This window comes from Cebidichthys violaceus, unplaced genomic scaffold, assembly GCF_023349555.1.
Source record: "Cebidichthys violaceus isolate CVI_PGR_0920_01 unplaced genomic scaffold, fCebVio1.0.p SCAF_3, whole genome shotgun sequence".
Taxonomy (NCBI): domain Eukaryota; kingdom Metazoa; phylum Chordata; class Actinopteri; order Perciformes; family Stichaeidae; genus Cebidichthys; species Cebidichthys violaceus.
The window spans coordinates 15728685-15740745 of record NW_027176483.1 but is presented as its reverse complement, the minus strand read 5'-3'; the positions used below and the strand labels follow the sequence as shown (position 1 = coordinate 15740745).

Sequence of the window (12061 nt, the reverse complement as noted above, 5' to 3'; positions counted from 1 at the left end):
TCCACGCTGCTACGCAACGTTGGTCAGCCATTTCTATAAATAACACAATAATGTTTATTGTCATGAGACCACAAGTCATGCGGTTATTATGCAATAGATGAAACTGATTTCTTTTTATCTTCTTCCTGCACGTGGTTTACAGTCAGATGAGGGGAAGGTTTCCATGTGTGCACCCTTACACGTTCTACACAGGTTAGTTCATATTAGAGGTGGATAAGTAAAAGGCTACTGGTGTGCGACTGCTTCTGTCCTCTGCCCTCTCACTGAGTCCCTGCTGGCGGCCTTCTGTCCAGGACAACTTGACCCCCTGGTCACTAAACCACTGACCTTTGCTCCCTGACCTGAATCCTCAGACCACAGCACTGCCAACTCTGTTCAATTAGATTGATGTGCCCGTCGTGCTGCTGACAGCAGGGATCACGGATGCCCATTGGCCATTCAAACGAATAATGAATGAGCTTTTTAATCCCATGTCTTTCAGTTGGAGATTTATACTCTTATGTGCACCTTAACTGCAAAGTAACCGGTAACTGGCAAACCTGTTCCTGGTAATTATAACTTCTTTTTTTCCACCAAATTGTGCAAATTCCTTGTTTACTGTGTCACAACTCTGTTCATTGCAATCATCCACACATCAGACGCTTGACCATGTGCCCGGGAGGAAATAAGAGGCAAATTAAGGTTTGTTTTGTGTTCACTGCTAACTCTCTAGATCATTCACAAATACACTATCTCTTTCTCTTTACACTAGTCAGGAAGCTGACAACAGAACTTTTTAAATTCAATAATTATTACCGTCCGTCCCCAGTTCTAGTTTTGATACCAGTGACACCCAAAACTAAATTTAGCCCCTGGTTAGTCCACATGAAAATTAGCATAACAGATTCATTTAAAGTGTCTGTCACATCACCTGCCTACTAATTGTTGAGATGATATCTATATGAGGACATCCTGTGAAGGAACTGGCCCGGCAGAGCATGGTAGCACTGCAAGTAGCTGCAAATCTTTGTCGTATCACATTTTTTTCTGGTGGATTTTTTTAGGGAAAGATGAAGTGGAGCGTGTTTCTCTCTGCAAGAAGTCCCTGCAGACTCCCGACAGCCTATTTTGTCAAAGCTTAATAGGAGTGGCATTAGCTGCACAGCAAAGTTAGTTTTTAGGATCTGACTGGTCTGGAAATAGAACGAGCATGACACTGTCCTGGTCTGCCCCTTTTCTCATAACCCTAAGTAGAGCAAATCCTATCTGACACAAATGGTCATGAAGAGAATAGTACAGAGGACACTTTCTTTTTTACACATCTCCTCCTTAATTATAGATTGTGATCTGCACTTTGAGCAGGATGGCAGAAATTGCTGGAGCACCGTTAGGGGGGAATACGATTGTTTAGAACAATTCAAAAGTGTGTGTGTGTGTGTGTGTGTGTGTGTGTGTGTGTGTGTGTGTGTGTGTGTGTGTGTGTGTGTGTGTGTGTGTGTGTGTGTGTGTGTGTGTGTGTGTGTGTGTGTGTGTGTGCGTGCGTAGTCACCTGCCCAGCATGGACACTGTGGGCATGCCTCATACATCTTACTTTTTAATCAGGCAGTGTGGAGGAAGCTACTGTCTCCCCTGGGGTCCTGTGATTTGTCCCGGTTAATGGCGTGTCACAGGGGTGTGATGCATGGCAACCTGGCTGGGTGTGAGGCACATGCACGACTGGACTGTGGTCTCACACACACGCTTAGGAAAGTATGGCCTCTATTTCCCGGCTCTGTGGGGGACAGAAAAGAGAAAGCCCCAGTCTTGCTCACCATAGTGCGGAGAAACAAAGGGCAGTGAAAGCTGATCTGTCTGTTCTTTTCTTCTCCCCCCCCCTCTTTGTCCCTCACTCTCGTGCTCTGAGCAGCTGCCCTTAGGTCGGTTCACATTTTTCTGGCCGCGCTCGGCTCAGATCTCGAGGTAATCTGACTGCATCGGGTGGATCTGTGTGCCGTTGCCCCCCTGCAGGCAAAACCGGCATTGGATTTCACCTGTCCAGGCTTGTCAAGTTTGTGTTCACGCAGGGACGATGACAAAAGCCTTTAATGAGATATTTCTGACAGACATTTTTCCAGTGGATGACGTGTCCTCTCCGTGCCTGAGAGCCAGACTGAGAGCCTGCTCACAGAGTCAGCCACTGGTACTTAGAAAAGTGGGAGCGGATCGGCAGTTAAAGCCTCCCTGGGGGCAGGTCGGAGGAGATAACAGCACCTAACTCTCTGTCACTTCCTCCATATTGGCTTCCACTATAATTATATGGAAATTAGGTCTTTGTGAAGCCCCCCCCCCCCTCATTCTTTTTGTGTGTGTGTGTGTGTGTGTGTGTGTGTGTTGTAACTGGTCCTGTTAGCCAGTCTTGGCCTCTGGTGCCCTGTGAGGAAGGGGGGGGGGGGGCTGTCACTTGTGTGGACTTCCTCATTCTCCATGCTTTGTGAGAAATCAATCCCTGCTGGCTGTGACTCTTGACAAGAGGACTGATGAGGCCTCAGGCTGCAGAGCGCGACACTCAGCCTGAAACCGGAGTGAGGGGAAAGACCAGGATGTCATTTAAGCTACGTCCTTTTCAGAAGAGAAAAGACCTTTTTGAATGATCAAACTACACACATTATGCTTATAGAGGTTACATAACGTTTACCAGCTCAGCGCGCTATACTGCTTAACTAACATTTGCACACATTCAAGTTTCAGGGCGACAATGCTAAACCTCAGTGTTTGTACAACTTGAGAGTTTCTCTTGAGAAACTTTGCTCTGTTGCTTGAGTGTTTGAGGGTGCGATCCTCGATGTGACATAAGCATGTAATTATCCTGCCGGTTTTGGCTTCCCCCCTCCTTCGTCAGGTGAGGCTCTCTAAGGTTGATCTTACGGTCTGAGAAGAGGAATGTGGGGCAAATATTTCTCCGTGCCTCAGTTTAAACGGTGAGCCTCATCATTACGCCCTCGCAGTGCGGCTTTGGCCTTACAGATGTAGTTGCATCAGACTGAGAGCAAAAATCCTCCAGTACAGCATTAAATTCCCTCTTTCTTTTCAAGTTTGCTTCGAGCTGTCAGTTTGGTTAGTTGCAGCTCAAGAAACACGGGGTTCTACTTAGTATTTCGTTCGATTCCGGGAAATGTTTGAAACTTGCATGATAATGAAATGATAATGATTGTAGGCTTTAGATGGTCCCTCTTTTTTGGGCTCTGATGATTCATTCACAGCCCTTAAACAGTCATTAAAAATGCACGTGTGCATATTTGGTGGAGCTCTAGAGTGTATCGTATCAGCACAAGTAGAACTCTTTGATTTTAGATTATGCTTTTGCTTTGAAGTTTGGCTCTTGGCAAAATTTCTGCGGCGTTTTCCTGTGGCTGTCGGAGAAGACCCTCCCCAGATGTCTGTGTTGGTGGAAATCAGCTTAAATGTATATATATAATTTTGTTTTTTTGTTTTCTCGACTCAGCTAATTATGTTGCCTTTAAATTTAACAAAATGACTGTTCATTTGGTCGTGAACAAGTGATATGTATCCATCTGTCCACAGTATCATTACATCAGTTAATCAGATTTGGCTTTGTGCACGAGTGTATTCACTGCAGGGGAGTCCTTTCCTCTTGTGAATGTGACATTATTCTTTAGCTCTCAGGCAAAGCCCCCACCACGATCCTCCACCTGCCCTCAATTCTCTACCCTCAATCTTCAATCCCAGCTTTAGCTCACCCATCCATGCACCTCATTACTCTAACCCTCAACCCCCGTGCCCTCAATCCCCAGCCTGTGACCAGCCGGACTGAAGGCCAAAGTCACACTGATGCTCTTCCTCCTGACATTCAGACCGAGTTTAGATGTCAATGGACCAGGTCATGATGGCTCGAGGTCATGTATGAGTCTATTTAGTCTGTGACCAGGCCTGGTTTAGTTGGGATGGAGCAGCAGCAGGTCAGGTCTGGACACTTCTGGAGGCGTTTTGAAAATCAAAACCTTTTCTCTGCAGACATGAAAATGGTTTGCTGCATAAAATGCTTCAAATATGTGCCTACCAATTGAATTCATACAAGTGTCCCTCACTGTGTTAGTGGTTTTAGGACAACAGTAAAGAAGCTCCTGAGCTCAACAGTTCTACTCATCAATGCTCCTCCAACTCTCAGGATCCCCATCATCCTCCACTGGTCAAGATTTGTTAATCCTGTTGTAAGTCTCGGTAGTGGCAAACTCATTTCTAGCATGGGAATTCTAAAAATGACAGTGTAAAGTATAATTCCCATCTTTTAATCAGATGGAGGTACAGTGTCGGAGCTAAACCCAAGTGAGGGAGACAGCTGAGCTAAACAGAAACTAGGAGGCAGACTTCATCTGACCCGGTTGGTTCTCGTGGGACGGCAGCTGTGGGTGACCTGCCTTCATCCTGACCCCCCGTCCCACTGAGGTGAAGTCATCCCGTGCACAGAGATGACCACATAACTCGTGACTTGGGTAACCTCACTGGGAACCACTGTAGAAATAGTTTTCAGTTGAGTATTTGTGGCTTACGTTCTTAACCATATTCAGCAGGTGTTAGCCATGACACTTACCAACATCTAGTAAGAGGGGTTGGATGCCGTGAAGCTGACTGAGGTGTTTGATTCAGCTCTGTGAACAGACTCTAACCTTGAGGCACTGTTGAGATCTAATGAAGTCCATTTTGACTCTTCTTTTAGTGTTCTCAGTGTACTAATACTGCTATTACACTTTGCTTCATTATTATCTCAATAACCACATTTATTCCCACTCTGTGTAATACAGACTGCATATTTTAGTGCATTTGAAAAACAACTCTTATATTACTCTTCCCTTCCTGCCAGAGATCAGGCTCCACATTCCCCAGAGTGAACCTGTTTACATGAGGCTGAAGTCGTCTCTAAGAGCACATTATTTCAGCTGTCACTACTTTGAGCACCAGGTGTGAAAAGATGAACTGTTTTTCCTCAGAGTTTGGGGGAAGTTTCTGCTTCTTGTACAATATTTTCAGCCCATCCACACAACAGACGCGTTTAGAATCAGAGGAGAAATGCTTCTCGGTTGTTGTCCATCTTTTTCAACGATATGTTGATCAGCTTACTTAATTTTGGCTCAGTTGATATCGCTATACTTATTCTTTTGCATCGTTATGTGACATAAATGTGTCCTTCACAATACTCCACTGCTGCAGAACCTCTTTCTTCACCTGAGAATCCTCTTTGGACAAATGTCCCATCATTTATTCACACAGAAAAAATGGTAAAGATGACCGATACGGACAGAGAAGAATACATTCAAATGACTCTCTATCTCACACGCACACGCACACGCACGCACACACACACACACACACACACACACACACACACATATACACACACACACACACACACACGCACGCACGCACGCACGCACACACACACATACACGCACACACACACACACACACACACACACACACACACACACACACACACACAGACACACACACACTTACTGTTCCTGTCTTTATGCACAGATGAATGTTGAACACCATAAAAACTAAAAAGGAGACAAAAGGAAACATATTAAATCATAAATATGGTAAATACATTTAAAAGCAAAAACTATCAAGAATAAGTAAAAGAACAGATATTGAATTACACTGTGAAATCATTAATTATGGTATTTAACGGCAGATTTAGATTTAGTTTTTGCTGCCTTCCAGTGGATGAAATCCTTGCTTTGTTGTCCTGATGTCAGTGTTCAGTACATTCTGACGCCTAGATGGCATCTTGTGAACTTTATGAACACAAGTTTTTGGCAGAAATACTTATTTTTGTTTTATACAGAAATGTATAAATAAAATCCTTTAGTCCTCCATAGTTGTGGTCGTATATGGGGGGTCGACCTTTATAAAACGGATCGAGAGCATGCGAGAGGAAGCAACGAAAATGTCGGACAAAGCTCCGAAAAATTCCCCCAATACAGTCCCTTGCAAAAGTATTGAACCATGTTTTTGTTGCGTTGCAATGTGGAATTCAAATAAATTTTTATTTCAATTGCATGTAATGACCTACACAAAATAGTCGAAATTGGTGAAGTGCAACGTAAATTATTGTTTCTATTTTGTATTCTAAAAACTGTAGAAACTGAAAAGTGGTTTGTGAATATGTGAGCTGCCTAAACTTATATTTTATAGTTTCATTCTGTGGCTGCCACATGTTGAAGATCATTTCAAAATGTAATTTAATCTTGTGTCATTGTGACTTGATTGTATCACACAATTGCCTTGCAGCTTACACAAAATAATAATCTAATTATGTTTGTCTACATAGCCCAAAGTCACAAATCACAAAAGTGTCTCAAAAGGGCTTTAAAGCAGCAGGCACACAATATAAACAAAATAATAATCTGGATTCAATAAAACGCTGAATTGTTGTTTGATTTTGAGCTCTGTATTTGAGCAATAACATTTTTAAAAAGTGTGCTTTGCATAGCTACAGATGGAGATTGTATTAAAATGATATAAATTGTACAAAACTGCGGAAGAAAATACTTTTATTTCTCCAGATAGAAAAACGTTCACGTATGCGTGAGAAGTTTCTGCATCATGTTCAGATCGGTCAGAAGCTCGCTGACGTCAGCGTAGCCGACTCTGTTGGACATGATCTTGGCGCGGACCTTTGGCTTGATGAGGTGGGAGGGCGCTCCCATCTGCAGAGCCTTCGTCACCACCGGGCTGCTCATCATCAGCGCCTCCTCCAGCTGGTTTGTTTCCATTGGCACCTCGGACCCGCCGTCGTCGGCCGCAAACAGGTCCGTGACCAGCTCCTTCATGTCGGTGTAATTGGCGCCGTGGGTTTTAACCCTCCGCCGGACGTTCCGGAGGACGAGGTGGTGAGGGAGGAACATCCTCAGCGCCTCGCGGACAATTATTGAGTTTTCTGGACCGTTTCCAGATGAGAAGTTTAAGCACCTGGAGAGAATGATGAGGATGATGTTACTGCTAGGGTTAATTACAACGTTTCAGAACATGCAAAGTAATCCAATATAGCTCATTTTTTTTATTAAAGCTTTTAAGCTCTCTGGATCTCCTGGTTGGTAATTTACAGAACATGTTTGAGAAGTTTTCTTACTGCTTTCTGGTTCCCCAAGGACGGGGGTTTTGTTCGATGGAGGCAGCTTTGTGTGGTTTGGCTTCCTTCAGATGAGGAAAAACACAATTGTCATTGAAAAATAAGAAGGGAAAAAAAAAAGCTTTCTTCCAAACACAATCTCTGTCAAGGTTTCCTAAGATGCAGTTCCTCTAATGGCCACCAGGTACGGCCGTCAGTGGAGTCTCCACCATGTTTTCTCTTGGTGGTGATTTGCCTCACTCAATTTGGACTTTCTGGCTAAAGTAACTGACACATGTTTGGTATCAAATCTTAAATTCTCCTACTGCGGTGATGAATGAATATGATCTCCTTCCCATTAAGGTGTTGCCTCTCAGCATATGCCCCGGCAGGCCTCCAGTTTTGAGTGGAGCCTCGTTGGGTTTCAGTGGACCCTCCATGGATTTGAGTAGAGCCTCCATGGTTTTGAGTGGAGCCTCCTTGGTTTGACCGCTTAAGGTTTTCTGTGAAGCCATCAAGCTGCAGAACAATGAGAATCGACAACCTTTAAGTTTAAGTTGAGGAACGGATTCAACTTCAGGCTCCTGAGCAGACACCGCCATTCAAGTCTTGTGTGAAACCAAGTCAACGTTAACTTATTTGACCATATTTTTGTTACGTAAGAAGCTAACTATTTCACCAAAAAAAACTAACCTTTTTTCACCCAAATCATGATAGTTTCCTCAGCCTGACAAGGTACTTTTGTTGTGTAAGTAAATCTAAAAACTAACTAAAACTAAGTTGGTTTCTAAGTTTATTTTGAAAAGACATTGTGAACATGTTACATGCTGAAACTGTCCATTTCCTGTGAACATAGAGGTTTATTTTGAACGTTTATTCTCTAGCTTCCTTATAAGAAATGAGGAAAGCAAGACTTTTAAAAGGTACCCAGTGGAGAAATATGTGTCAACTTACACTTCTACTACGAGTACTTTCATCTAATAAACTGTACTCACTGATAATCAGAATAAAAAATATTATTTCCTTTACGAACCACATTGGTCAAAGTCTAGAAACTTCTCAGTATCAGTATTTCCATGTTATTCAACTTTATACTTTTACTCCACTACATTTCGGAAGCAAATATTTGTACTTTTTACGGCACTACATGTATCTGACAGCTGGAGTTATATGAAGGTAGATTTGTGTCTTTATTATGCAAACAAAACAAAACATTTTTGAAAGCAAATGTCTCGCACTCAAATGTCTCGCAATCAAAAATCAAGTTTGTAAGTGAAAATACATAAACTGAGAATAAATTATTTGTTAGTTTTGCTTATGAAACTATAATTTTTGGTTGCAAAACAAAAACCTTTGCTTTAAAAAAAAAACCTTTGCCTTTTAAAAAAAACAACCTTTGCTTTAAAAAAAACCCCCTTTGCTTTCAAAAAAACAACACTTGCACGATGAGGAACCTGACGGTGCTGATCCAGAGCATGGGTCACTGTAGCAGAGGTGCCATGCCCCTTGTCAGCTGAAAAGGGATTGTGAATTTAAGGATTCATAATCTGTAATGTGGGCTCCTGGGAATGTGATGGTGTCTGTGCAAGCACTGACACTTGGGTAACATACAGTGTGGTTAGACATGGCATTCAGACACCAAACAGTTCAATATTATGCTCATTAAGACAGTTATATGGTATAGAATTAGGGTGGAAATCTAAACTTTCAATCACAAATAATTATGTTAAATGAATGGTTGGACATACCGTCAAGTTCTAGGAGGAAATCTTGGAAATGCTCCAGAGTTTTCTCCTTCCATTTCCACCTGTGAAAACACCAAAAAATTATGACCCAAAATCATGATGTATTCCTTCTCTTTTGGTTGTATTAACAATAAACATAAAATGTGTTTCAATTTAAGTACAATAATTATGAAACTGCTGCTTTGTAAAGTAGCCATCTGTCCTAGAGATGTGCCATCTTTGGAAAGTTGGTTTTTAGTAGACTGGACAACTACATTAAAATAAAAACAATTTGGGACCGTTTTATCATGTGAAAGACAAAATTCTTACTCTTGATGACACATTAGGCATTGTGCCTGCTTCACCCTATAAAATATCTCTGCATGTGTAACGTCAGATAACGTCACTGACAAAGTCCTCTTTCCCAAGCCTGCCTGCATGAACTTCAACTCATCCACTGAGGACGGAGTCATTTCAACTTTTGATGCCAGTAAAAAAAAAAAAAAAGTCAGCTCAAAAGGCTTCTATATTTTCAAAACCTTTGCAGGCATGTGACCTCTGGTTAGCAGCCGTTTCTTGCACATGATTTCAGAAGAATAATATTACTTTTTAATTATTATAAGCACACTTTTCAACCAAGCGCACCACATCCAAGTATTCCAGAGTAAAGAACACAACAGTTGCCCTTAACCAGATAACTTTCTAAAAAGCTCAACAAAACTGATTTGGCTAAATAAAGGCATAATTAATGTTATATGACAGTTTCGTAATTGTATTGCTGCCATCATGGTAAAAACCAGACTAATGACACATTTAACTAGCTCACTGACATGAGTGCATGTCTGTCTACCTGGCCATTTCAGTTTGCACTGAGGATCTCTCCATAACCATGGAGGTATGGCCCTTGAAATCAGGGACAGCAGATGTCGTGCAGCCTCTGTGGCTTCACGTGCATCATACCGGAAAGGGATTTTAGATGTATGGACACGGTAAAAGGACGTTACAGTGCAACGCATTACTGTCACACAGTCTGTATCGAAACAAATTAAGCAATTACCTGAGGTCGTGTTTGTTGTTGGTTTCCATTCTGACATTAAAAGAAAAAAAGTAAGTATTACCATGACAGTATCAATGTAATGTTGGAGTGTAATTATTTGATCAAAAACACCAAGCAAATTACGAATAACTTGTGCCTCACCTTTACTATATGATATCACTAACTAAGCTAACATAAGTTAGCTTAGTTAGTGACCCTAATGTTGGTATTTACAGCAAAAATAGTCATTATAGACTATCTGAAGTAGATCATAGTAAAGAAATACCCCAGTGTCTCTGCCAATCATATCGATAGCAGGAGAAAACGGCTAATGATAGCAACTGATGCTAATTTAACGTGATTGTGGTTAATATCAAATGAGAATATAATTTCTGTAATTGGTTAGTCAGACTGGCGATGGCGGCTAGGCTATCAATAGCTATGTTAAGATAATTAAGCTTTGGGTACATCGACAAGGACGTCAGAGTGAGGCAGAATTTAAATGTCCTGTACTGTCCGTCAAGGGACGTTGAAAGTCTGATAGTAGCCTCCGACTTTAGAAAAGTCAGTGCCGACAGAAAGAGCGGCATTCCACTCAGGATCGGCATCTGCCGTGGAAAATAACTGCATATTCCGCTGCACCACTCCTTGCGCACCATCAGGCACCTGACTTATCTTATGACTCGCGACCAGAGGTGTCTTTAGCTAGCTAATTAATAGTTTTAAGGATTTAATGGCTCATTTCAACTTTAGCTTATCTTCATCTAGTTTAATACAATACAGTAACATGGTTGTAACCTCGTTAACTGTACCTACCTCGGTCGGAGAGAACCAAGCTCATAGGATTTATTTTAAATTGTGTCATACATGCGTAGCTAACCTTAGCTAACAGTCACGCCTCAGGTAAAGTTAGCAGAAAGTGAGGCTTCATGTCAACAACACGTCATGTCGTTCTTTAAAAAAAGAGACTCCACGACACTAACATCATGAAAAGAAAGTGAAGTGCTGCCACATTTAAAATGATTGTGACAAAACAGAGCAATATAATGTCAACTTACCTCCATGTCGCTCATCACAGTAACCTCCCGTCAGTGTTTACTGTGGAAGTAGATGCCGGGATTCAAGTCGAACCCACCAATAGAACTCCTGGCTCATTCAGCAGCGTATGCCCCGCCCACTACGTCCAAACTCAACTCGTAGGGTTTTTTTGAAAGCAAAGGTTGTTTTTTTTTAAAGCAAATGCTTTTTTTTGAAAGCAAAGGTTTCAAATAAAGCTAACAAATTATTTATTGTCAGTTTATATATTTTCACTTACAAACTTGATTTTTGATTGCAGTGCGACATTTGCTTTCAAAACATTTTTTTGTTTTGTTTGCGTTATAAAGACACAAATCTACCTTCATAGAGTTACTTCTCAGATTAAGATTTTACAAACAAAATGTATTTATTTTAATTAATAAAATATGCTACTGAGCTACAAATGTATTTATTTTAATTAATAAAATACGATACTGAGCTACAAATTAAACTTGTAAAGTAGCAGTTATGTTAAGTAGTTAAACTCTGCTCTGCCAGCTTCAAGATTAATATACAGTTTACATTAAAGCAGTAGTAATGATATTCAAATAATATTATGTATATTATACTATAACTCTGCCCAACAAGTACTTTTACATGTGCATTTGTGTGCACCAGTCTGTTGTCTTACCTGTCTGAGGTCTGATGGTTGTTGTGTGGCATGAAAAGACTGAAGACTGAAGATTCTGCTTGGAATATGACATCAGAATGTTCAGATTATGACATCAGAGCTTTTTGTAGGAGGAGCTACCGACAGGAAACGCCACAGGAAGACACATTCTGTCCCAGAGCAGAGTGAAACAACCAAGAACACCAGTGTCCAGTCCACAGGCCATTACTATGCATTTAGTTTAGTGTATGTTATTTGTGATGAAGGACAGAGCTAATTAAAGGGAGACACGACATGTGACAAAACGTCTCCAGTTGATTACTGATATTAAGACAATTATTTCTTGCAATACAAGTTTTCTGAAATGTTTAAATGTGCAAATTAGGCTAAATCTTATTAAATATGTGCACATTTTCATACATTTTCCAGAACCTAAATCTGAACATTGGATAAAGACAAGTTCAAAATTATTGTTTCATTTTGTTGACAATTTAGAATCAAAGGTTTTTACAGAGGGGATTTAT

The 12061-nt window shown here is 41.1% G+C and overlaps 2 protein-coding genes across 4 annotated transcripts in view; one reads left to right on the top strand and one right to left on the bottom strand.

Annotated features, from left to right (window-relative positions):
* srgap1a (SLIT-ROBO Rho GTPase activating protein 1a) overlaps window positions 1-12061 on the top strand; it is an 85353-nt gene that overhangs the window by 9706 nt on the left and 63586 nt on the right. The window lies entirely within an intron of this gene.
* On the bottom strand, window positions 6517-10994 carry LOC137881653 (uncharacterized). 2 transcript variants are annotated; one of them, XM_068723685.1, is made up of 6 exons: window positions 10909-10994; window positions 9872-9901; window positions 8839-8897; window positions 7417-7609; window positions 7112-7176; window positions 6517-6951 (listed from the first exon to the last, which is right to left on the bottom strand). In XM_068723685.1, exons 4-6 carry the CDS (start codon window positions 7603-7605, stop codon window positions 6558-6560), a joined length of 648 nt encoding a protein of 215 aa, XP_068579786.1. In that variant the 5' UTR covers window positions 7606-7609; window positions 8839-8897; window positions 9872-9901; window positions 10909-10994; the 3' UTR covers window positions 6517-6557. The 2 variants fall into 2 exon arrangements, with proteins under 2 accessions (XP_068579786.1, XP_068579787.1); XM_068723686.1 differs by lacking the exon at window positions 9872-9901 and having other exon boundaries at window positions 10909-10928.